The sequence below is a fragment of the Athene noctua genome, chromosome 2, assembly GCF_965140245.1.
Source record: "Athene noctua chromosome 2, bAthNoc1.hap1.1, whole genome shotgun sequence".
Classification (NCBI taxonomy): domain Eukaryota; kingdom Metazoa; phylum Chordata; class Aves; order Strigiformes; family Strigidae; genus Athene; species Athene noctua.
In genome coordinates, this window is record NC_134038.1 from 67,530,378 (window position 1) to 67,556,340 (window position 25,963).

The 25,963-nt window shown below is 38.4% G+C and overlaps 1 protein-coding gene across 2 annotated transcripts in view; it reads right to left on the reverse strand.

Annotated features, from left to right (window-relative positions):
- The window catches only part of EXOC3 (exocyst complex component 3), a 28,639-nt gene extending 3,486 nt beyond the window's left edge, over positions 1 to 25,153 (reverse strand). Inside the window, exons 1-10 of one of the 2 annotated variants that reach the window (XM_074899368.1) lie at positions 25,033 to 25,153; positions 21,881 to 22,065; positions 17,659 to 17,878; positions 15,005 to 15,686; positions 9,573 to 9,690; positions 6,722 to 6,847; positions 5,086 to 5,186; positions 4,489 to 4,599; positions 3,591 to 3,741; positions 2,106 to 2,228 (exon numbers count right to left, since the gene is read on the reverse strand). In XM_074899368.1, coding sequence (XP_074755469.1) covers positions 2,106 to 2,228; positions 3,591 to 3,741; positions 4,489 to 4,599; positions 5,086 to 5,186; positions 6,722 to 6,847; positions 9,573 to 9,690; positions 15,005 to 15,686; positions 17,659 to 17,878; positions 21,881 to 22,024 — 1,776 coding nt within the window. In that variant the 5' untranslated portion in view covers positions 22,025 to 22,065; positions 25,033 to 25,153. Of the gene's footprint in view, positions 1 to 2,105; positions 2,229 to 3,590; positions 3,742 to 4,488; positions 4,600 to 5,085; positions 5,187 to 6,721; positions 6,848 to 9,572; positions 9,691 to 15,004; positions 15,687 to 17,658; positions 17,879 to 21,880; positions 22,066 to 24,824; positions 24,861 to 25,032 lie in introns of those variants that run through there. The other variant, XM_074899369.1, reaches the window with a different exon arrangement.
- Between the last annotated feature and the right edge of the window lie 810 nt (positions 25,154 to 25,963).

A 25,963-nucleotide genomic window follows, 5' to 3' on the forward strand; every position in this document is an offset into this window, starting at 1 on the left:
CTCTGGGTCAAGTGTGGTAAGAAGCCTGGAGAGCCAGCAGCAACCACCTTCTCAGAACTTCCTTGGCTGATCTGCTGTTCTGCACTTGTCTTTTTATAGGAAATAGCTACTGGTGACTAAGTGAGGCATTTGGTATTGGTGCAAGAGTAATGCTGACATTTGGCAATAAAGAACAAAACAAAAACCCCAAAACCTTCACATGTTTTTTCAACTCTAATGTAAGCAGCATCCTTAAACCCCACAAGTTCTCAGGTGTTTCTCCCCCCCCTCCAGCACAGTGCAAAGTTACTTATGCTTAAGAAAAAGCCTGCATAACAGGTAGTCACAAACTTTATATCATATTTTATCAGTAAATATCAAGCTTTCATTTCAATCAACATGTTCTTCAGTCAAAATTTCACAGAAATGTTTCAGGAATGAGAGAAAAGAAAAAAGAAAGAAAGAAAAGAAGAAGAGATAAGACAACAGATTGCAAAGTATTGGAAGCCACAGTCCTCATCCAGGACACAGAAAATATGATTTCAAGTCCTCCTCTTAAGACTCTGCAGAAATACCAGAGTTTATCAGTTGTTCAGGTATGGCTTGTCTTGCAATTGATGCCAATGACACAGAGGAAAATTAATGTCACAGAATAGACTGGGAGACTGACAAGTATGCCCCATCCCACTGAAAAGTGAAGAACAGCTCTACTAAAACTGAGAAGAACAACACTCAAGAAGAGCCAACTGTGCGATGATGGGGCATACGCTTTACACAGGAGGGAAGCAGCAAAGCAGAATGACTGTAAGACCCAGATCCCCCCTGTTCCAGAACAGTGTCCTTCCCATTGGGCTACAGCCTTTTTGCAGGTGCTCTGTTCACGGGGCTTTTAAAAACTGGATTTTCAAAACAGGGTTAACTGAGAATATTTTAAAACCAGATAAAAAAGCCCATCCCAAACCAGGGAAACAAAAGCACATCGCATCCAGTGCTAGAACATATGGTGTCTTGTGTGGGAGATTTTTTTTTGTGTTGGGAGACAGTGGAGTAGCAGGTAGGATGAATGCCAAAAAATATGTTTGTCATCATCTTTCCCATAAGCTGGCAATAAGTGCTACATGATGAAACACATGTGATTGCAGGGACTGGTATTAACATTTAAAGAAACTCATGCCAAGTGCTAGTACCTCACAGTAACAAACCAAATTTGGGACAGAAAGCTGTTCCATGGATACAGACTAATTCTGGGTCTAAACTAACTTCTTTTGTGTACTTTTTCTGGTTATTCACTTACGCAGTAAGGCCACCAGGGCCTGCAAATACTGAATGTACTTTGATGTCCCCTCAACCTTAACTCTTAAAGAGATAAAGAAAGACTTAAGTGTATGATTTTGAGACTTTTAAGCACTTCTACTCAGTAAGCATTTGTTCAAAGACCTCATCTAAATCCTGATCTTGCTAGCTTCAAATATTTCCTAAATCTTAGGGAATCATTTAAGACATGCTATCTTAACTGCACAAAATTGACTTCAAAGGATAAAACCAAGTACAATAATACTAAAGATTAAAGGATAATAGAGAAAAGCAGATATTCTTTGACAGACGACAAAAAATCCCAAAAGACTACCTAACCTAGCACATTATGCTACTATAACAGCACTTTAAACATGAGTTATGCATTTGTTAAACCTAATGGCACCAATTTAAATATGCCTCATTGTACATATTAAAACTAGGAATTACAGAATGTGCATTTACAAAAAGTTATTACAGGCCATCAAAACTAGTTTCAGAAAAGCTAATTTTATTGGACTACAAACTTCTGAGAGGTAGAAAAGTACAAGCTGGCAAGAAAACAATCTAGTAACATGCCAGTACATGTTCTAGACTAAATCCTGCGACTCTGATCTGTCTTTGACAATACTGTATGGCTGTGAACTAAAAAGGTAAGAGAGAAATATTAGATTCAGACTTATGGAATGTGATTATGAACATATTTTCATTTCCAGTGATAAATCAGTTGCGATTTCTGTATTCCAATTTTGAATTCCATTCAGTGTTCAGAAACTCCAAACCAACATGATATGCAGTACATTAGCAAGCATCACAGAACATTTTCCACCTACCTTTTTATAAGGTTTTTTTATTCTTGCAAAGTCATTGAAATAATCCTCTACAGTGACACAGATAGTCCCCACTGCATTAGACCCCATCAACCACTTCTTTGTCATCAGCTCATTGAGATGTGGCTGAGAAGGCAACAAACAATTGAACAGAACAAAATTTTGACACTTTCACCATATCAGTGCAGTTACAAAAATACAGGAGACAATTTTAAGTGCCATACATTTCTAAACTACACTCCTTCAAAAGGAATAACCAGTTAGTGTAGGATAATAATGTGATCAGTTATCAGAATGAGTTACCAGAGTGCTACCCTGACGTACACACTGGGTATGATACGTAAACCAACTGTACTAACCTTAGCACTTGTTTCAAAAGGAGTTCTCTAAAATACTTGATTACATTCTCTATTTAAATTTTTATGCTAAATAAAAAATTAAGGTCCAAGGACAAAATTGGCGTAAGAGCTGATGATTCCAATTTTAAATATGATGCACTTTTAAACTGTTGTGAAAATGTAACTTCATGCTTGATTTCTTGAACTGCTACTGGCTACTCAGCCGTTGCTCTTTGACGGCCCCACGAACTTCCTGTGCATATACACTTTACTCCTTTCCCAGAACCCCATAATAAATAATTCCAGGATTCTCTACATCTACATACACATCTTGCTTTATTCTCCACAGAGGAAAAATTCTTTACATATTAGAGCACAGTATTTTATAAAGATAATAGTGAAATGAAGCTTGAGGTTAATGAATTTCAAAGAATGGTCATTATAGTAAATGGAGTCTCTTCTCATAATCAGTAAGCATAGTTAATAAGAAATAAAGGTTTTGCTTAAGAGCTCCAAGTTTAAAATAAATGCTGCTCCCACATCGTTCTCCCACATCGTTCCTAATGCGAGTCATTCAAGGTGTTTACATTAGTTCAAAATATTATTGCAAATCTAAAGCCCCAGAGCACCTTTCTTCACCTCTGCTATTTCTCTCACTTCCCTGCCTCCCTTTCCATACTTCCAATTTCTTTTTAGTAATAAAAAGAATTACTTTTTTCTTGATTCTATACAAGAAGCTAGAATTCTTAAACGCGGCAATTTATCAGTCAGAAAGGGGCCACCTTTAGAGTCAATTAAATATCTTAATTATAGGTGTACTGCACCTGTACAACGATAACTTAATATCAGCAGTTTTCCAAGTAATTCTTGAAACTCAACTACTTAAGACTAAGTACAATCTGCTTGAAAATATTCACTATATACAAAGCACCTGCCTGAAGTCATCCTGTGAAATGTATTAAGCTACTTTTCAGTTTCCTACATGAAAACTATACCAGTGAAGAATAATGCTGATGTTTACTGGCATTTTGCTAGTACACCACACATAAAACATATGAAGCCTTTTGATTGCTAAACAACTACTTCATTCCTGAATTATTTTTCCTTATATAATAATACGTCTATTCTTTTGAGGAAAACCAGTTCTAACCTCTAAATCCATGAAGACTTCATCTAGCAGGCTAGAGCATCCTTCTTTGGCAATGATGTCTAAAGTTGCATCCATGCTTGTATGACTGCTTGACAACGTGTCTTCCATTTCAATTTTCAAGTATTTTCTTTTCAGACTGATTATAGATTCTCTGTGACAAATAACAATGCTTTTCATCATCCACTGATGCACAATTGCATTGCTAGTAAATTTTCGAGTGCACACACAGGAACAGACATACTAGACAGTTTTATTTTTGCAAGGGAAAAAAATGCCTGCTGCTTGCTTTGGAAACCTTCATTTACTCTCAGGCATGATTTTAGAGCGCTCAACCTAGACTACTTGTATGCTGAAACAAACTACTGCTGATCTGTAGACTTGAATTGCAGCAGATATAGATGAACTTGGGGTTGGATTGCTGATCACTGAAACACGAGTAACAAGGATTTCTTTCTCTTATTTTGATTTTCTTAATAGAGCAAGCTCTATCTTTACTTTTCTCCAGTTAAGTTCACCTTGACCACACTGCTTGAAGGTGAACTGTGGGAGATCAAATGTAAGAGAAGATGGCAGGTCCCAGACAAACTAACTGAAACGACTTTTTCAAATTCTGAAAGTTGAAAATAAGTTTTTCTTTGGCAATGAAATTCTTGCAATAAGAAGTCGATTTTCACCGGTGAGGGGCAATGGCTTGGCTTGCCAAATGCAAGAGCAATCACAATATCTGCTTCTTAAACCAGTAATATATTTAAACTTGTTGGCTTTGTTTAGTCAGCTATCTTAACTGAAACCCTCTTTGTAGAGGGGTTCTGAGAAGGTCCTGAGAACACGCAGTATTACAAGTGAAATATCAATACTTATTTTTTCTCACAATTGCTGCAAGAACATGAAGACTTACTTAAAGGTTTGACAGTTGTTGATGACTGCAATCATGTACTGAACATAGCACTGAGGATACTGACGATTTTTAAGATGCTCTTCTTTATACAACTGTGCTTCATCTTTGTACCTGCGAATAAGGAATGGCATTAAACAGACAGAAATCTGTAATAACATAAGTAAACCTGTAGGACCAACTGCTCCACAAGGGCCTGTCAGGTATTTAGAAGTATTTTATAAAGGGCTTGTTGCTCAGGTGATGTTTAGTCTCTCTGTTCTGGGCAGAAGCCAGCCAAGGAGGTGTTCTCTGTCTTCCTTATGAGAAAGAGATATAAATTTGAGATATAAAGGAAGTGGAACTGAATCCAAAAATTAGATCCATTTGCAGAGAGGAACTGGAAGTGCCACTCAGCAGCACAGAAGAACTGTGGTGAAACTGGGGAAGGGAGGAAGAAAGCAAGAACAGAAAAGGGAAGAAAAGCTTGCTTGGCATGGATGTAATAAGAGAAAAACAAAGAAATAAAGAAACATCGACAGGAAAAACAAGTATTGGAATTGTAGGAACAAAGAAAGGCTGAGGCAGAATAAAACATTTCTATTTTAAAAAGTATGTTACCTGGTTAGAAATGAATTCATTTGTTGAAGACACAGAAGAAGTACCTTTGTTTTCAAATCTTCATTTATCTGAGCAGCCACTTGAAGATTCTGCTCAAACATCTAAGTTAAAAATAGTTTAGTTACAAAGAGAGGTCTCTATCAAGGCTAAACCAAAGACAAAACTCCTACCTTGCTGGAGACTCACTAGCACCACCTCTACATATGCTTTTTGTCTCGGTTTGTTGGTTTTTTGTTTGGTTGTTTGTTGGTTTTTTTTTTTTAAAAAGCAAGCCCACACAACTGCTGCTGCTGTCTAAACCGTAAGTGTAATTAAGAAATTACTGACAACCATTAATATATGCTGCAGTTTTCTCCTGATACTGAAAAGCTTATCTGCATTCTCTCTTCAGCAAAAGAGTGCTTCATTTTCTAATTCAGTAGGAATTCAGCTTTACAGTGGATCAAAGTTCTTGGGTCAGCTTCTGCAGCTAGTAATGATAAACCTTACAACTTGAATTCCTTTGCTTTCCACATATATGAAAGTAATAAATTCACAGTAGTGAAGTAGAAGGGACCCCTAAACTGTAGAAACACTACTAGGCACAAGATCTAGGTGACCTATAGGGAACTGTGTTTGAGAAAAGGGGGACTGGAAAGAAAGGGTACAAAGCCAGGTGAGCTGCTTTTATGCTGAGATTATTTTGAAAGTTTCACTGTTTTTCACTGTTACATGGATCTAAACACTGCAGCCTTCAACAACACAACTCTAGAGACAATAAGTCACCAGCTTCTTTGACATCACACACCTTCTGAAAAGGATTTGATGAAGTCAACCTTGGCGCTAATAAAATGTGAAAGAATGTAGCAAAAATCCTGGTATAAGTCAGGGAAAAAAATAAAGTGGGAAACAAACACAGGAAGAAGAGACTAAGATAAGCTTTAATTGAAGGTACCTAACACAGTATTTGTAAAGAAAAATTAGAAAATGAGCATAATAAGCTGACATTTTTTCTGGCTGATAAAGATCACTTAAAAAACTTTCCATTTCTACTACCAACAACAAGGTGGTGCAGGTTTTTTGTGCTTTTTTTTTTTTTTCTTTAAAGCCTTATCATTTCTGTTTTGAGGCTATTTAATAACCTGGACAGGCATTGATGCTTACTGTAGTGTTTAAACCATAACATTTTTGATCTTCAACAGATCTTTTCTTTCCCGTATTAAGGTGTTTGCATAATGAATAATTTATATGAAGAAATACATGCCTAACTACCTCAGCACGATATTAATAAACAATATTCTAATAACTGTATTACACCTCATCTAGTAGGCTTATACTACAGATTTACATGGAGAGACCTAAGTAAAAGCACTTAACCAAATAGAGATATCAACTGAATAGGCTGGGAAAAATATGTTTCTAATCTACACATAAAAAGTATAAGTCTAAGTGTTAAAATGAAAAAGGTAAATAAAAACCTCAAAAGAAACAACTCCTCCAACAACTCTACAGGAAAAAAAAAACAACAAACTATACTTCAATAGACATAGAAACAATGGAATTCCAAACGGTTTGGTTTCCACCTCCTGTCTTTCCATTCCCTTAAATACATGTACTGCTTCTGTAGATTTTCTAGAACAACCAAGTTCTCTTATACCTGAAAAACAATAGCTGGAAGTGTAGTCTGATAGTACCCATCTTGATCTGCTTCTGGTTCAGTTTCTTTTATCCAGTCTTTTTTATCTGTCTCCAGCGCTTTTCGAAGCCAGCCAATGATGTTAGACTACATTAAATAAAGCAACCAAGAAAAAGAAAAGATTTAATTTAACAGAACCATCCCCACTACAATATTTGGAAGAGCAGCCGCTTTCATAAGGAAAAATAGCACAGTAATAGGTAATGTTGATCGCTCTTGTCATCCCTGAAGGATACAGGTAACACAGACAAAATTTGCACTGACAAGGACAAACGTTAGTTCTGGTCAACTAGTGATGTAGTTTGAATAAAGCTTAGGCACATTTTGGAAGAGGAGTGCTCCAAACACAAAGAGCAAGTCAGTTTGTCAGAATCAACGTATTTACTAACTTTTGAAGCATTTACAAAGCCTCAGGCTTTAGGTTTCAAACTGAATTTTTCAGCAACTGAAATAATTACGGTAATATTTAATGTAGGAAAATTAGCACATATCTGCTTGTAATTCCTTTTACCTCCATTTTAGAAAACTGATGCTTGTTACCACTGAGGACAAAAACCCAGGATTAGATTAAATGAGTTACATGTCTTGGAACTTAAATGCTGCAGAAAATAGCAATGGAGATACAATAGTTGGATGGGAAGACAGCCAACAAGCACGTCATACAGCAAACACATTATGAACAACTGATTTCAGACCTACATTGAGCCAGTGTTCTGATCACTTGCATGACACAGATACCATGGACATATCTGCAAGAGTAGGTAGTAAAGACCAGTGTGTTTGCTAAGTATGTAATTGAATTCTTTTATTTCTATCTAAAAAAAACCCCTCTATGTTTTCAAAGGTTTGAAGGTTTCTGCATGTTTTCTACTTTGTTCACATTTAGTTAAAACCCCTAGTAATATAAAGGTTCATACTTCTTTCCAATGTGTAACAGGTGTACTAGCGCCCTACCACACAAAATTACACATGACCAGCAGGCCCGTGGAGAAGAGGCAAAAAGTCTCAAATTGGTATATTTATTTATTTCTTAAAAATGGTTACATTTTTTGATGTATTCAATCAGTATCTTTTGGTCAAAACTCCTATCAGCAGCTATAATAAAGGAAGAAACTGAAAGCTCTACAGTCTTCCTGCACAAGAAAGGCTGTTGACTAAACACAGACACGAAATTTTCTTCTCTTTTTGACTACTGTGAGTGGCCTGTCAAGTGCTGTATCTGCTAAGTATTGAAAGTACCATCTTCAATTACATGAAACAATGTATCTTTTTTCCTTCATAAGCATAGAATTGCTCTCATGAGATATGATTTGCAAAGACTAATTGATCTTTTAAGCCAGCAGCCCAGGGAACATCAACATTTTTCATCTTAAGATCATCATTTACAAGAAATTTTTTTCAAGCTTAAGTGCTTGGAAAAAATACTATTAGTATTTTATTTCTTATGAAAATGAGACATTTTTATATACTTAAACATCAATATTTAAGTCAATAGTCACAATTAGGAAATACTTTCATTTACCCAAACTGAATTAGTTATATTTTATTTATAAACAGTTTAAACACAACGTCAAAAGAAACAACTTGGAAGTTTAAGTGGGGATGCGCAGAAAATGAGATCAGGCTGAATCCAGTGAAACAAATAGGCAATTTCAGTATTTTCTGCCTTAAAAAGAAGATCCAGCCAAAAGTTAAAATCAGCAGAAGAAAAATCACTCTCTGTTTAACAGAGTAGCAGCTTTGCTCACAATAAAGGTCTATAATATTTTTCAGTAAGCAAGGAAAAAACATTTCTGAAAAAATGACGTAGATAATTTTGTCCCCTTTTAAGATGAAAAAATATAATTCAAAGGCATTTCCTGAGTCAAGTCAAAAGTAGTTTGAGAAAACAAACCACTGTTTTTTTGTCCTAAAGGTAAGTGCAGAAAAATAAACTTGCATAAAAGTCCTAGTAAAGCTAGTGTGAAGCAGAGCCTCTACTGGCAACTTCAGTTCATATTATTGTGGTAAGTATCAAGTCAAAGTAGTTGCTGTTGCTGGACATACTTTACTAGTTGATACATCAAAAAAAGCAAAAAAATTTCCTCCTCTGCTTGGCAGAGCTCCTAAAATTAGGAGGAATATGAATTCAATGGAACAGTGGAACTCTGAACTTGCTTTTCTTCCAAATACCCCAATATCCAGTCTCAGAGGCAATCAATAATGGATCTTTCAAGAAAAATACATTTAAAAACCTGACAATCACATACTGATTCCTTTGCCATGAAGTTGACCAATTTCCAGTGACTCTTAAACTAGCCAAGAAGCAATGTCTTTAAGATGCACTTGAAATGGCATCCACAAAAAGAAATGATGCTGTCAACAGGCATGAAAGGAAAAAGACTGTTAAAAGAATCAAATTGGCAAACATGAACATCCTGATTACCTTGAAAAGATCACATCTATATCAAATGTTGATGGAGTTACTATAGGGACCAAGCTGCATTCAGTGGCTTTTAAGTATTATAATACCTAACATACTAGCACTATGAATTTAGACATAAAAACACTGGTATTCCTTCTTTTCTAATAAAATATTATTAATACAGTCTTTAAAACATAATTATTCCTTGAAATGTCATGATTTACATCTGTAAAATCATCTGATTATAGCTTCATAAAAAACCCTACACATAGTATAGGAAAAATTTCTAAAAGTAATGATATCAAGTTCACATTTGTCATGTACGTTTCCTCTGATGGAGGAACACCACTGAGGCACTGTTGCAGGTATAAACTCAGCCGCAGGTGTCTTTGCATTATTAATACTCACAGTAAGTGTTGACATATACTTGCTGAGAAGCTGGTCTACTACATTTTGTGAAATCAGAGGATTCAGAGAATTTACATCCACTTCAGGAGACAGTTCTGAATTTCCCATCATCTCTGTACTAAGTTTAGAGACAAAAAAAAAGACATTGCAGATTAGTAAAAAAAAAGAAAAAAGAGAAAAGTTTAAAACTATGCAGCTTTTTTTGTATGACCACTGTAAGTGGCAATTTTCCAGTATCTGTAAGTTTCAAAAAGTTCTTAATAACTGCAACAATACATGGATTTACAAGGAATCTAAATAAAATTATATAAAACAAAGAACAGGATGTAAAAGCTATAGTCCAGCATATATTAAAAAAACATTAGAGACATTTTAAATATTCAACTCTTTCATGTGTTTCTAACTTCTATGTATGAGAATTAGCAATTGCTTAAGACTGGATAAAAGTCAACTGGTTCAACCTGTGGCCTCTTAATAGGGGACATTTTTATCTGTCTCTTAAATTTGAGAGGTGATAACAGACAGACTTACACATTCTGAATTTCAGAATGGTAAAGATCAGTGAAAAGCGCAAAATTATCTGCTCAGCATTTCTCAAAAGAGTTTCTGGTGTGCCACTTGTATCATACCCACATCAAAGCTAACATATACTAAAAGAAAATCTACCAATACATCCTATATTGGCAGAGAATACATGTAGTGTAAGAGAGGGGGCATCCTGCATGCCAAATCAAAAAATGCACTTCATGGGTACTGTATTATAACAGCACCATTAGGTATACTTGCTTGCAAAGGAAAATTCCTGATTTTATAGGATTAGAAACTAGATTAACCCTCAAAAATATCTGGAAAAGAATTATAAAAAATTAATAATTACAGTGATATTTTGCATCTATAATTTATAAGATTATATAATGAGTTGCTTCTGTAACTAAAACAAAAAAACAAAGCTATGCCAAAGCACAACATAGGAAGAACTCAATATTTCATGCTCAAACAAATCAATAACTCAAAACCACACTCTTCAGAGAGTGTTTTATTAACAGTTGATGGAAGTATATTCAATCATTGTATCACATTCCATTTCTAGTTCAGAAAGAAGCCACAGATTCTATATTTGCAGTGGTTATTAATTTAAGTGGTTATTAAATAAATAAGTTATCTATTAAAAACAAATAGTAAATAAAAAAAATTCTTAAACAAGTGTTTGGTTTGTATATTTCTGCAAGTTAAAGTTGTCAGGGTACATGCAGGGAGTCATTAAACCATAAAAGCTACTGTAACGAAACACTTTCCATTTGTAGCATCTTCCTGAGCCTGTAAGAAAAGAGATTAGAGGCATTTTAAGGGGCTCAACCTATTCAGAAAACTGAATTTCATTCCCTTGGTGTTTAGATAAAGAATACACATCATAGCAGGACCTGCTCTAGACTTATTCAGGGGGAATGTGAGAAGCTGTTTATGGCACTATGCCATATTAGAAAAATATAGCCTCATCATATCATCACTATCTCTACTTCACAAGGCCACAGAGACATCATACCTTTCTCAAAGCTTATCAACTGAAACCCCAAAACAAAAATCACAGGCTCCTCCCTCTAGCCCCCAAAGACAAAAATTCTTCCTATATTCAAGTTCTCTTTCTGGATTGTCACAACTCAAGTGTCTGGAGGAAAGGAATTGATAAGACAAGCCTCTTAGAAGCATCAGGAGACTTCTAACCATAGGGGAGAGTTACTTCCCTTCAACAGGAAGTTTATAATCAAGTTGGAATTTCAACCAGAATTGTGTTATCTGGAAAATAACACTTTAGAAGACTTCTATTTTATCTCCTGTGCCAGTCTTGCCACTGTGGTGTGCAATTCCTCCCTCACCTCCTTGTTGGGCCACTCATTGCGATTTCTACCCCCTCCTGGGCCACGCACCAACCCACCAACGTACGGACTGCAAATGGCAGTGAATTGGCACGTTAAGGTGCCCCTTTGATGAGCCTCGCTCCTGCTCTTCTTGTGGCTTGGGAACAGCTGTAACAGTCCATCACCTCCTGACAGCCTGGTACACCTGTACCTGGTACACCTGCACCTGGGACGTGGCAAGGGATGACAATAACAGAACTGTACTTCCATCATGTTCTTAGCCTGTGCAGCTGGTGAAAAACACCAGAATATTTCATCACTCGAGCTGGGCCGGAGTGGAAAAGTACCCAACGAAAGTCAATTATCTTGGACGCTATAAACAGTGATCCTGAGTGAGACCCTGTGAGCTCTCCTGGACTGCAGCAGGCCTGTGACCAGCATTTCCCCTGAGCTGGGACACCTCTCAGATGTCAACTCCTCAAGGTACCGTCTGCTGTCAAAGCCAACAGAGGGCCAGGGTGAAGTCAGCCCCCTCAAGTCTCAATTATTGCCTGTTGAGGAATGATGATGAGTTTAGAGTAAACACTCACAATGCAAGAAGAGGGAAATTTTAACTGTTGCCTAACTTCTCTTTCACCCACCCCTCTACCTACCAATGTGTTTGGGTACATACAGTTATTTTCATGAGTGTGGGTACATACATATTTCCCTGAATCCAAATACTTCTGTCTGTCTGTGTTTGCACGTCTTGTGTTTATGAATGTACATATATATAAATGTAGGATACTTTATAGTAAGTTAGTGTGAATCTTGCAATTTTTGAATCTGTAATTAAGTCGCTATTTTAGTCATAACATTTTCCTACAATATTTTGTAAATCCTTGAGTTGGTTAATGATTAAGTGCTGCTACTCATTAATAAATCTTGATTTGCTGCCAAATCATTGCCATGTTAATATTTTCATCTGTAACAGCCACCAGTCCTGCTCTGTCTTATAAAAAAAGGGTATTTGATCTAGAGACAACATCCAGCTAGATACATAGCAACATTCCTTTGAGGGAAGACTGTTGACATCTATAACAATGTTAATGAACTCTCCTATCAGTTTTGTCAACACTTGATCACTATCTGATAAAATGATGTTATGAATATAGGCATCAGAATCTTACATAACTTAAATTCCTAAAACTCAGATTAGAGTCCTGGTCCTAAGCCAATACAAGTTTAGTAATAGCAGTATCTTTCCAAAGCTCTCACTGACTTAAATATGAACCAGAAATACATCTAGCACAGTAAATCTGCATCCCGCTCAGGTATTAAAGGCTATTATTCCACACGGAGCATCATGTTATTTCTCAGCTATGAGCTGAATACAGTTCTAAAACCAGCTTTCGAGACATGCCCTAGTAAAGTAGATTATTTTAAAATTCCTATCTTTCAAATACTATAAACAGAAGCTATGCATAGCTTTCTTATCAATTCATTACATAGAAAACCCCCTCAACACATCTCTTAATTGGTCAGTATTTTCTCAGCTGGTTTTAAAGTGCAGATGTAATACAAAAATATAAATACAGACTTATATGTTCCCTCTCATGCTCAATTACATTTAATAAAGTAGAGAAAAGTTGGAAAGGACAAAACTGTTTTCCACCATACAGTGTCCCACAGAAATGAATAAGGAATGAAGAACAATTTAGAACCTATTTTTCAAGCATCGAACAGATGATGAAATATCACAGAAACACAAGTCTCATGATGTCATGTAGGCCGTCCTCCTTCACAGCTTATAATACACATATCCCTATAGAGAACTGTTTATTGTATTGTTAAGAGATGTTCAGTGACTGAGATTCGGTAAGCTCTCCAAGTATCCTTCCTGAGCACTTTTCTCACTCACAAGCCTGAACTGACTACTCCTTCCACTGTCCACTACAAACATGAAGAACAGCTAATTACAATAAACTCTCGTAAAAAGGATGACAAACTACAAGAGTATGCTTACTGTACTGCCCTCTCAGATTTCTTTTTAGAATAGAAACTCAAAGCCTTAATTTCTTCCCGAGATATTTCCTCTAATTTTCCTATCTATCCCTCTCACTGTTTCACTTCCTTTCCAAGATCTTGCCACCAGGTGCTAAAGGCCACATAATCTGCTTTAGCAGGTATGATCCCTTTTTGATTTGTTTGTTTGCTTTGTAAATAAACGCAGTGCTAGCTTTGCTCCCTCCCTTTGCCTTTCCTACGACAGAATACATGGATTGAGAGATTTTTAGCTTTGAATTGTCTAACTGAATAGCAATCTGCTCTACTTCCTGAGGGGAGGGCAATTTTAAGACCAAGAATTGTCTCTCTGGAGTATCAGCCCCAGGACATAAATGAAGAAACTGGGCACCTAGGCCATACCCCTGTAGGTAGAGGGATTGACATATTTCTGATTATCATTCATTGTGGAGTTACTCCTCTGGCCTTCTATTAACAAAGAAGAAAAGGCCAATGAACTCAGATCCTGTAACTCATCAGTAGCTGTACCCTTATGAGCAACTGCACAGATATTTAAGTATGCATTAGTGGGTACTCCCGATTGTGAAGTTCTGCTCTTCTTGCTTGCAAGGAACAGTGTAGAGCAAAGCACAGAGTTCTAAACAGAAAATGAGTCTTAAAGCTGGTTATAAAAATTCTGCAGAACAGTATTATCTCCCACCTATTTGCTTTATGGTATTATACTCTAAATCTATGAAGCATCCAATCTGTTGACTAGTGAGATCGAACAATTGAAGACAGCAAAAGTGTACACAGTGCACACTCTGGGCCTATGCCAGCTATTGAGAACAGAATCACTGTCACGAGCCACAGAAAGGCTAGCATTACTTCTTCCCAAACAAATCAGTTGCCCTAGTAACTACATGCCAGCACAAACTAAACGGTTGCCACTTGAGCTGTTTCTATCCGGAGGATGAAAAAAAAAAAAAAAAAGACATAATGCTTAAGTTATCCACTCAAAAGTTTAACATCATCACAGGAGGCAACCTGTAAGCAGGAATTCTTCTAAATAAATAAATCACTACACAGTTCTGAGAGAAAACCTCAAGGAAGTTACTACATTCTTTTAACTGTAGTGAAGCAACACTGAAACAGTCTCAACCCCTGTGAAAAAGAACAACAGAAAGTTTATAACCATACAAATCTTCTAGGGCTGTGGCCAACAACAAACATTTTGTTTCACACACGAGCTCTTAGTCTCCTCTGCTTTTCCCAACATTTCACCAAACTGGCATGCAAATACATGGTGACTGTAGCTTCAAGCAGGTCTTTAACTGCATTAAAACTTTAAGCTTACAAAGCTACTAAAAAAAAAAAAATTAAAAAAAAATCACATATTAGAAAACTCAAGCAAATTTGAAATAGCCTTTCCTAAAAAGTAAAATGCATAACAAATATCAACCCAGCAAGGTCTTCACAATTATTCCTCTTTTGGTTTTAGTTCTTGTATGTTAATAGACATGCAAATATTAGCACATAAACTGTGTTTTGTATACTTAACTACTGCTAAGAGAAATGACAAGGGGATCTTACCTTTTGTATGTATTCAAAACCCAAGTGAGAAGGCTAACAATCTCATTTGCTTCCAGATCCTCTGCAGCAAGCTCTTGCATGCGGGTGGACAAAGCCTGATGGTACATGTTTAACAATTTGTTGAAAATGTCATACTGTGGAGGAAAACACTGATCCAGAAGGGTTTTAGCCACGAGGAGGTCATCAAGGACATATTTACGTATGATTTCTAGATGGCGAACAAGCCACATTTTGTCAGATTCTCTAGTATCTGCTTGAGTGCCTTCAATTCGTGTGCTCACAGTTCTTTCCAAAATGTTGAACATTTTTTCTTTCCACTTCTTTGGTCTGCCAGGAGGTATGAACCCAGTTTGTTTTTTCCGGTCTAACATGCGCCTGTCAATTTTCTCCTCCCTTTCAATTATCCTAACAACAGAAACAAGCAAGGTTGGATCTCGACGGACTGTAACAAGAGATCTTTGAACCACCATCCAAAGTTGCTTTGCCAGCTCCTCAGAAAGTTTCTGCATATCCCCAAAGTAAGTATGGATGAGGTTCATGTCATGTGTGTTTTTGCTGTCCATGCGATACTGTTCATACATCAGGTTATCACGAGAACACTCTAAATCCATCAGTTTTCGATGAGCTTGCAGAAGTTCCCCTCGCTCAATCAGATCTTGGGTCTCCCTGACTATCTCTGGGACTGAAACAACAGCAAAAAAGAAGAAATATTAAAACAACACAATCAAAAGATAAAAAATAAATACAACGCAATAAAAGCACTAGGAAACAAACTAGATAACAGCTGTATTACTTCTTTTGAAATAATTTAACAGAAATAATTTTGAAGTATTAAAAAATTGCTAGTAAATGCTATGTATCTTTACACTTTATTAACTATACTGCTTCATTTTTATCAGTGGCTAAACAGAGATCCTAGTGCCAACAGAACATAATTTCCTTTTATTTCCTCGTTTTGTTTGTTTGTGTTTTTTTTAAAAAAAAGTCCGTGAAAATCTACCATGAAACAAATTTCAGTAAAAGCCTTTTGTATAAGAAAGCTAGTAACTCGCCTGACCAGAAGCCACTTAGCCTGTTGAACCTGAGGTTGCATACACACAACAAATACTGAATTTTATCTCCTTGAAGAAACAGTTTTTGCCTGACTAAGGCACAGCGAAGAACACGGATAATTACTTATGCTAAATACCTATTTTTTTTCTTTACTATTTTTCAGTATTTGAGGAATACTATAGAAAAAAATTAATCTTATAAAAGATTCTAGGGGAAAGAACTGAAAATCTCAGCAGCAAAATTGTCACTAAAAAAAAAAAGCAGCTAGGGACAAAACTGGCACCACAAAAAAAGGTTTGAAAAGACAGTTATACACAATCATTAATCATGATGAAAACCACTTGGTTTATAGAACATTTGTTTTGCTCAGAGTGAAGTTATCATCAACTATTCTGTTTAACAATCCTGGGGAAAGATGCTTCACACTAAAAACCTCTCAATGTCAGAACAGGCTTATTGTCCCAATCGCATTCAGCGGTGTAAAAGAAAACATCCCCGAAATAACCTGGCATTAGAACATACAGAATCGTGTTGTTCTTTGTTTTTTATTGCTAGACAGTGCATGTGAATATGAGGGTTTTTTTCTTTAAATTGCACACCATATCTCAGTTTGGTACTCTAGCAGTTAGACACACCCTCCCAGAGATTAAACAAATCAAGCTGGTATGACCAGGAAATAATTTTTCTCTATAGGTACTTTTTGTGAATTACTATCAGGAGAGGAGATAAAAATCAAAGGTGTATGGTAGGTTTAGCCCCCATTATAAGGGTAAAATTCTTAAAATTACCTATAAGCAGAAAAGTCCTGGCAAGGAAATCACCCTGATTCAAGATGATATGTGCACCAAGAAGGCTGCATTTTAAAAGGACAGAGGTAATCCCATTTTATCTTTACAGTGTCCACTATATCCCATTACTCCTAGTTCATTTTGCAAACCTTCACAGTTGTGCAAGGAAGAAGTGTCTCCCATATGTAATTTCTTTATGCACATGTTGGTTTCTATGATTGTGCTGCCTGATTCTGAAGCAAGGACTGTGCACAGTCAAAACTGAACTTCAGGTAGTTTATACTTAGCTTGTAATATTAATGGAAATCCTTGAGGCTCCTAACTGTTGTGAGAAAGACTGCCAGGCAGTCTTTGACTGGAGATCTTGATGTTTCATATTTTTGCCTTTGCAAAAATTTTTCGCTTCCTAAAATCATTTGGGACTACTCTTACCCAACAGGCTTCATATAGGTGCCCAACTCACCAGTAAGATTCCACATCTTTTCCAATTTTCTTTCCGTAAATGTCACTTGCACATTTCAGTCCTTTATACTAAGCATGTTATCCCCGCTACTGATTACAAGCAAGAAGCTTCTTTGTGACTTGTGTTTGACGAGATAGCCAGACTGGAAGTACTTGCAGCACAATTTAGACTCAATATATTAAATGGTTACCAGCTACTTCCCTGAATGTGACATGTAGGTTATTCTTCCTTCATTCTTCACTTCCAGTGATGTTAAAAGCTCTCAACATTACCTGACAACCTTACAGCTGTTAGTACCATTTTAAAGTGCTTTCCGTATGTGGTGGATTATATAAATAACATTAGATTACCTGAAAAGATGTTCTTGAGATTTTCTACAGCAGCTGCCAGTTGGCTATGTTGCACTACAGCATCCTTAACATCCTTGAGGTTTTCAATGGTGTTGATGCTCTGTCTCCAGTCCTTATTGACATCTATCAAAGACTGCTGAATGTCCTTAACATCATTCAGTGCATTGTGCAGTTGACTTAAACCTGTTCGTACTCCATCTAACTGTGACTGGATTGCTGCCTTAAATACAAAGAAACAAAGAAAAAAATTTGTATTAATCATTTTAAATCACACATTTTCAACATTTCTCAAGCATTTTCATTTTATTGTCTCACATTTACAGAGGAAAAAACCCTAAAATTGAAAAAGTGCATGCACATTATTTTTTTTTAAATTCTGAAGTTGTACCTATTTTTAAAGGACTTAGATACAACTGGTTCACCCACAAAGCTAGTATAGAATCTTAGACAGATAAATCATCATCTTTATAAATCTATATTAAACCAGGATCATGGGAAAGCAGAATAAGATTTTTCTGCATTTCCTTCATAAATTCATTTCAAAGGGGGATATCAAAAGAAAGCTGATCTTGATGTTTGGTATGTACAGATTCACAAAGCATTTTACTAGAGCAATTACAAATTTTGACTGGCAACTGAATATATTGTAAAAAATAATGAATATTCTGAAATGTTCTAAAAAACCCCCAAAACCCTTCAGTTTGTCATGCCTGAAAGGAAAAAAAAATCCAGTCAAAATAAGAAACAATAAAAATTCAAACCGAATAAAACATTCAACCCTATAAAACATCAAGAACCAGACCAACAATCCAACTACTAGATTATTTTGGCATAAAGAGAGGTTATTGATATACATATATGTATCTTGTGACAGGTGACACTTGAAACAATGACTCTTCAAATAGGCTGTGAGTCCCAAATACCATGTCTGTAAGGCAGACACCTTACAAAAAAATGCATTATAGTGCATATCTGTGCAAAAGAAATCAGACCACATCCACACAGCATGTTTTTTATGTATGTATTTTTAAAAAGATGTGACTAAGATTAAATCAGGTGAGTGGAAAATGAAACTGGAAATAACAGACTTCAAAAGACAAGCCAAAGGCAAGACAACGCAGGAAAAACTCATTTGCCTATCTCAAGGACTTGACGTAACCAGTAAAGAAATAAGGCACAAATGGTTTTGCTAAGCTCAAAACACATTTTTTGCCATGCTTTTAAGGCCAAAAAGCTTGGGCAGTCATGGAACTTTTTGTCTAATACTAGAAGCCAAAGAGGAAATCCTGGTAACTGTGAACAACATTTATTGTGTTTTAAATGTACTGGGAAAGTCCCAGAAAAATGCAGTGCTTCTTAAGCTACTGCTATTTATGTACTTTTACATTATGATATGCTGATTTTTTTGATAAAAACGTATTTTCCTGTCAGACTTGGTACAATTAAGCAGTGGTAAGGCATTTTTATACAGTATCTATGTATAGAACTGCTGCATTAACAGATTTTTCTCCTACAGGAACTGAAGTAATTTGGATACTCAAACATTCACTATGCTACTCAAACACAGTCTTCTGAAGCTGACCATGAACTGTTTTAAAAAAAAATTTAAAAAAAAAAATCACATGATCATTAAGTGTTCAATCCTTCTGATTTGAAATTTCAATTTCTTCTGAGGCAGACCTTCCAAATATTACATATTCAAAATTTTGCCCATTTCACTTTTGCAGAAACTTGATTATGTTTAACAGAAACAATCACTAATCTTGGTCACCGACACAAACAGCCAAGAAAAATCCTAAAACCAGAGATCCACCCATGTTCGGTTTGTGTCCTAATAGTCAGCTGGGGCCAAGGAAGGGGAGTGAGGTGACAGGGAGAGAAGCATGTCCTAGCATTGTAGACTTTGCTTCCTAGAATACAGGTTCATCTTAGATTGGACTGACCATCACTGTGTTAAAAAGATGAAAACAAAACCAACTCAACCTTGGAACAGGGCTCAAAACTTCATTTTTATTTTTCAAGTGACAGCCATCAACATGAAACCATGGAAATGGGATGCTGGCTGCCTGGTCTCCCTAAAGCTCTATGGCTCAAATTCACGATTGCACAGCAGCTAAGAATCCAAAGGTAGAAGATTCAAGCATGTTCATACTCAGGAAAACCTGTGACCTAGGAACTCCCCTAGGATACATACACAGTATTTCTTCAGGGTGAGAGAAAAATCAAATCCTAAGTTCTCCCACTGACTAAGTGCATGAAGATGGCCAACTTGTCAGGCTCTGGAATAGAGTCCAAGCAGTTGTTCACCTACATTTTGGACTGCAAAGCCCAGAAGTACCACCTTACAGTGCTAGCTGGTGCTTATCCACCCATCATTTCAGAATTTTGCTACAGATCCTTAAAAATACTGCTTCACTAACTGCCATCCACCTCACACACAAAGCAAATGAGTTTGACATATTTCAAAGCAGTTTTTCCTGTAAGAATTTACATAACACAGGAAGAAATGCAGAGAAGGATGTAAGAAACGGACATAACTAAATATTTGAGAGACATTATAGAAAGAGGAATAGCATAACAAACTGGAGAAGATGCTGGTTTTTTGGACAGAACACTATTCCAGATCTCTGCTGCTTCATCCCTGTAAGTGACACACAACTATTACTCTGGTTTCTACTCTTCACCCTTGACTGACCTGATTATTTTGATTCATCTGAAGAAAAATTACGATTCATCTGAAGAAAAATTATGAAAATGATCCAGGCAGAAAGAAGCACCAATATGTTCACACTAAAAGATTTACTATGTGTTCTATCACATAGATGAAGCAGCTGAGGCTGTTCAACAGTCACCCAACCTGGCAAGTCAGCCACTCCTCCAGCTGCTGGTCCTGATGACTCTGTCTCTCCATCTTCCACACCATACATATACCCAGCTTAAAGAGAGAGCAGGAGTATTTCTTACATCCTCTCTGTGCTCCCAGCCATTATAGTAATTCTTATGGGAAAAACTGCTTTGCTATCAATTGCATCACTAACTGTCACATGTTTCAGGAATGCATCCTGAATGGATTAAGGGGTATTATACTTCCTTTTGGAACAGGCATTTCTGACCATCTAAAGATGACTGAAGTGAAGGCAACTTAAGGAAAATTACAAGGACACTAGCTATAGAGTGGACTTAGGCATTCACAAAACTTAGAAAGTTATGTTTAGTTATCACTGTCTATAGAAGCAACCAGTAGGCAAATGACAGTGCTCATGTATTATAAATAGATCACAGTAACCAAACAGCTGATCCATTATTAACAGACTCAGCTATATGCTCCTGCCTTAAATCTGAAAATCCCAGTCCTTGTCATCAGGAAAATTTCTGTTTCTACGCTACAGACAAAAATTAATGTGCAATTTTCTAACAGACTTTTTCACTGTGAAAGAAGATAGGCTCTCTTCTACTTCATGCAGACTCCCACAAAAAAGGAGCCATTAAACAGCTGTAAAATAAACTAGCTTATTCTGAAATATAAGATTAGATACAGTGTATACTACCCATTTTGATTTGGTAAACCAAAAAAATATTTCCCCAAACACTCTTCTAAGGCCTACTGCAATTACTTAATACAGTGGTCTAAAATGGCTGTTGGCTAGTGAGTACCACTGAAGAAGAAAACACTGAACTCAGTAACACGGAGACACTAAACATAGGATGACCTTACACATATTTCAGGCTACGTCTGTGTGTGTGTGTGTGTGTGTGCGGGCTCATGTGCATGCTCCCATGTACACATGTGAAAGAGAGAAAATCATGGGGTACACTTCTGCAAGACACTAGAATGTGATAGATTTTAGCTATCATCCATAAATCCATGTAAAAGAATTTTTTCAGATGCAGTCATCAATTTTTTTGTTACAAATTCAGTATTCAGTGATTAAGACAAAGGTTTGTTGCCTGACAGGCTACACAGCGTGAGGGTAGCTGTCCATGGATAAAATGTAGAAGTTACAGAACATAAGAACATTTGAAATGCTTGAATAAAGATGTGCACCATTAGTTTGCATTACTTCCAGGATCCAAAGTTTCCGTTTTGGACATAGAGCAAAAATTAAAGGCCATGGTTTAAAACTATCTGGTTGAAAACATACAATCAAAAAACAGAAGGGAAAAAAAAAAAGAGGTACATTCATGCTGCACCACAAACACTGAGGTTTATCAAACTTTGTACCTTGAGTCGAGCTTCTACTGAAGCCTTCTTACGAGCTTCCCTCCTGCGATACTGCTCCACTTTATCCAGCTGATCAGGACGCTGGAGCATTCCCGCTACTCTCTGAACAGCTGTTGCAACTGCTTCCCTATCTGTTTCCTCCATTGTTGATTAGGACCTCAAAATGCCGTCATAATTTAACAGTACTGAAAAGAAGTAAAACATTTTAGAAAACAGTTTTACATTTGATGGATACATGTCAATTCAAAGTTAACAATCAGAGAAACTAACTTTGGCAATAAAAGCAGTGAAACTTCACAGAAATACCACTAGACCGCATTATAAAAAGTAGTAATTGGAATTCTATAAGAATCACATTTAACATCACTTAGCTCCATTTCATTGTTTTACTTGAAATGTTCTCTGGTTGCTGGTTTTGCATTTACCTTGTTCTCTGTGAGTTTGTATAAAAAAAAAAAAAAAGACAACAAAACCCCAGCAAATCTTCATTTAAAAATCAGATTCTATCCAATCCTAGAGTAGGTTTGCCTATTAAAAGGCAAATGAGACAAGCATAAAGGAATCTTGTAGCAGGTCCAAGCAAAAATCCTAACTCTTCCTGAGCTAGATCTGGTGGAGCTGACCAAACCATAGTCCCCCTGCAGCAACAGGTCAAATTCTCTAGCAAAATGGAGAGACACGTAGCTGCAGAAGCTCTAAACCCAGAGACATAACTATAAAGCACTTCCATTTCAACTTCTGACGGATGATTTTTTCATTTCCTACTCTTCAGTTCTTCTCATGGGTATCAGTACATCAGAGGTGTAGGTCTGCAGGGAAAAATGAATCGAGTATTTTACCTAAGTCTCCAGCATAATTTCTAGTGAAGTCAAAACATGTAGGCAAACTAGTATGCAGAAAAGAGAAAATTTGCTGGCTATTAAACTAGACCTGTTCTCTCAAGCTTCACTAACTACTAACAGAAAGCAGGGAGGATCTTGGTCACAAAAGATGCAAGAACATGGGATCTCGGTCACAAAAGACCCAAGAACATGGTGTCCACAGAACTCCAGGGAACACATCTGGAGTTCCACATTCCTTCCAAATTCTTTCCAACATTTTATGCCTTTAGTTTTGTAATCAAACAGAACATTTTAGGTTCTGCTGCCACAACTACAGATTATACTCTCTCATATCAGTATTACTACTTGAAAGTAGATACCTCCTTTCAAAGCAGTCTGCATTCATATATCCAGCACATCACTTAATCTTACCAGAATAGTGATCTGATAAAGAACTGTGCCAAGTGTGCAGTACTGGAAGAGCAAAAGCAAGTAAACTCATGGGTCAACAGAAAGACGGTTTAATAGGTGAAGGGAAGTGGAAACACTCCCCTCCAAAAAAAACCCAAAACACCCAAACAAAAAAAAATCCCAAGTGAAGCAAAGGAAATTCTTCACCACCTGCATAAACCAATGCTCCATCCAGTCTCTGAACAACGCCAGCCTGGAAGCCAAAAACCCCCCTTCTTCTTCTTCTTCCTCTACCCCATCTTGTATTGCTGAGCATGACATTATATGTTAGGGAAACTCCCTTCAGACAGTTTAGGTCAGCTGCCCTATCTGTGTTCTCTCCCAACCTCTTGCCCATCCCCAGCCTATTCAAGGCAGTGGAGGACAAAGTAGAAAAGAGTGAAGGCCTTGACGGTCTGCAAGCACTCTTCAGCAACAGCCAAAAGAGAGGCTGCTATGAAGAAAGTTAAACCTATCCCAGACAAGCTCAGTACAGCATTAACAGAATTAGTCATTTTACAACTTATCAGGGTTAAAAAAGATTCCAGGCAAGGTTTGCCCAAGACCTAGTCTAGAAGACCTTAAGTCTGCATCTCAAGTTCCTTCATCCAATATCTCAAGATCTGTATTTCTGGTATCTTCAAAAGTTACATGAATAAGCACAGACTTCTTCCAGAATTATTACTAGAGTGTAAACTCATGTCCTACTCCCTCAGTTGTGCAACCATACCCATTACTTCTTTACAAATAGCCTGTTTAGCTCCAATAATGCTTGACTGCTCTACATCTCAAGGTGCAGGGTCTATTCCTACCACTCACATTTTTGAATTAGTATTCTGGTTTTGTTTAGCCCAATCCATTTCCAATCTAGCTGGACTGTATCTACATTTTTTAAAAAAATAATTATGTTTAAATATGAATTTACTACAGAAATAGTATCCACAGGAGATAGTTTTATGCTGAACTATGACCTTTATTAACAACTCTAAATACATTCAGCAGAGTTACGACAGCTTTAACCCACACAGCCAGTACCCAGGCACATTAAGCACACTTCATCAACAAAATCAGGAGTCAGTGTACTGTAATCTCCTAACCGATTACATACTAACTTGCTGACGTAGACAGGCTGCTGCACAACTACTACCCATTCAAAAGGAAGAGCAAACTTTTAAGAAACCACGTCAACTTTACACAGAGGCTACGAGCCAAAACCACAAACATCTTCAAAGTACTGAAAGAAGCGAACAAAAGAAAGTCCCCAGCAGCCTCGGAGAAGCTTGGGCTGCAAGCACCTGATCAAGCTCCGGCCGGGAGCCGAGAAGGGAGCCAGCGGGGGTCACACGCTCACAGCGGGAGGCGCCTGCCCCCTCCAGAAACGAGCCTCTGGGCCCCACGTTTGGGGCACAACCCCTCAAAACAAAGCTCGGAAGAAACCGCGGCAGCTCCCGGCCGGCAGCCCCAGCTCCGCCCGGCAGTCCGGCTCCTCACGGAGGTGGCTCAACCCGAATTATCCACATCGACGCAGGTGCCCGTTCCTGCTGAGCAAAGGCCGGAGACCTATCCCCGGGCATACAGGCGAGGCTGCAGCCTCGCCACACCGAGCTCCTTCAGCCTCGGCCCTCAGACGGCGGCCGCACCAGAGGACCCCTCAGCACCCCCTTTGGCCTCACCATCCCGAAGAACTCCCCGGATCGGCCCGTCCCGGCCCGGCCCGGCCCGGCCCAGCCCAGCCCGTCCCGGCCCGCCCCCCCTCCGCTTCCCGTTGCCAGAGCCGAGGGGCTACAGACGGCGGCAGGAGCCGGCAGGGCGGCGCTCACTGGCCGAGGCGCTGGCGCAAGGCCAGCGGCGGGGGCTGAAGGCGCCGCGGCTGCCACTTACCGGCCGCAGCCCGCCCCTCGGGAAGGTGCTGACAGGCCGCCAGTGCGCATGCGCCGGGCACACACGGCGGCGCACGGCCGGGCGCGCAAGTGCAGAACGCAGCCGGCCCCCCCCCCGCCGTCGGCCGGCGCGCGTGCGCGTTGGGCGCCCTCACCTGCTCGGGGGGGGCGGGCGGCGCCTGCGTGGCCCCGAGGGCGGGGTGGAGAGGAGAAGGGTGGCTGTCGCTATCCGGGAGAGTTGCACGGAGAGCGGTTGTTGTTGCTCAGGCTGCTTTAGTAGCTGTGAGGCACCGCTGTTTGTTCTCTCTGAGGAGCTTCGTCCTGGTGGCGGTCGGCTTGGGTACGCATACACCCTGCCGGCTGCGGCGGGAAGGGCGGGAGCGCCCATGTCTCCTCAGCGGGTGCGGGGCTACCGGCAGCACCTCTTCATCTAACCCCCTTCTTGTTGTTTTTATAGTCGCTCAGTGTCGAGGGCGCTGTCAGTACTTTTGGGGGCTGATCTGAGGTCGCTGAGATCGGTTAAAATAAAATGCAGATGTCCCTTGAGGTATTAAACCTTTGGGTTTGAATGGGAACCTACTGCAGTGGAAGCTCGGCCGTTGCGATGCCTGCTAGGTGATGATGCCTGCAAGCAGTTGATGCTAATTGCTGTAAGGGACCTCAGACGAGAATGTGCCCAAGGACATAATTTTTGCAACTGTGACGGGTACATCCCGGTGAGGGCAGAGAAACCAGCAGACACCTGTGGAAGCCAAAGATAAAAAAAGTTGAGAAACCTTACAGACAAAGTGATGAGCCAAGGCAAGATTTTATAGGAAAAAAAGTCTCAGAGGGTTCATGGAGAGGATACTAAGAGACACCTCGTCAGACCCCCGTGGAAGCCCCTCAGAGACCCTTCCCCAAATTTTAGTGTGCTTGGGCAATGTATTAAC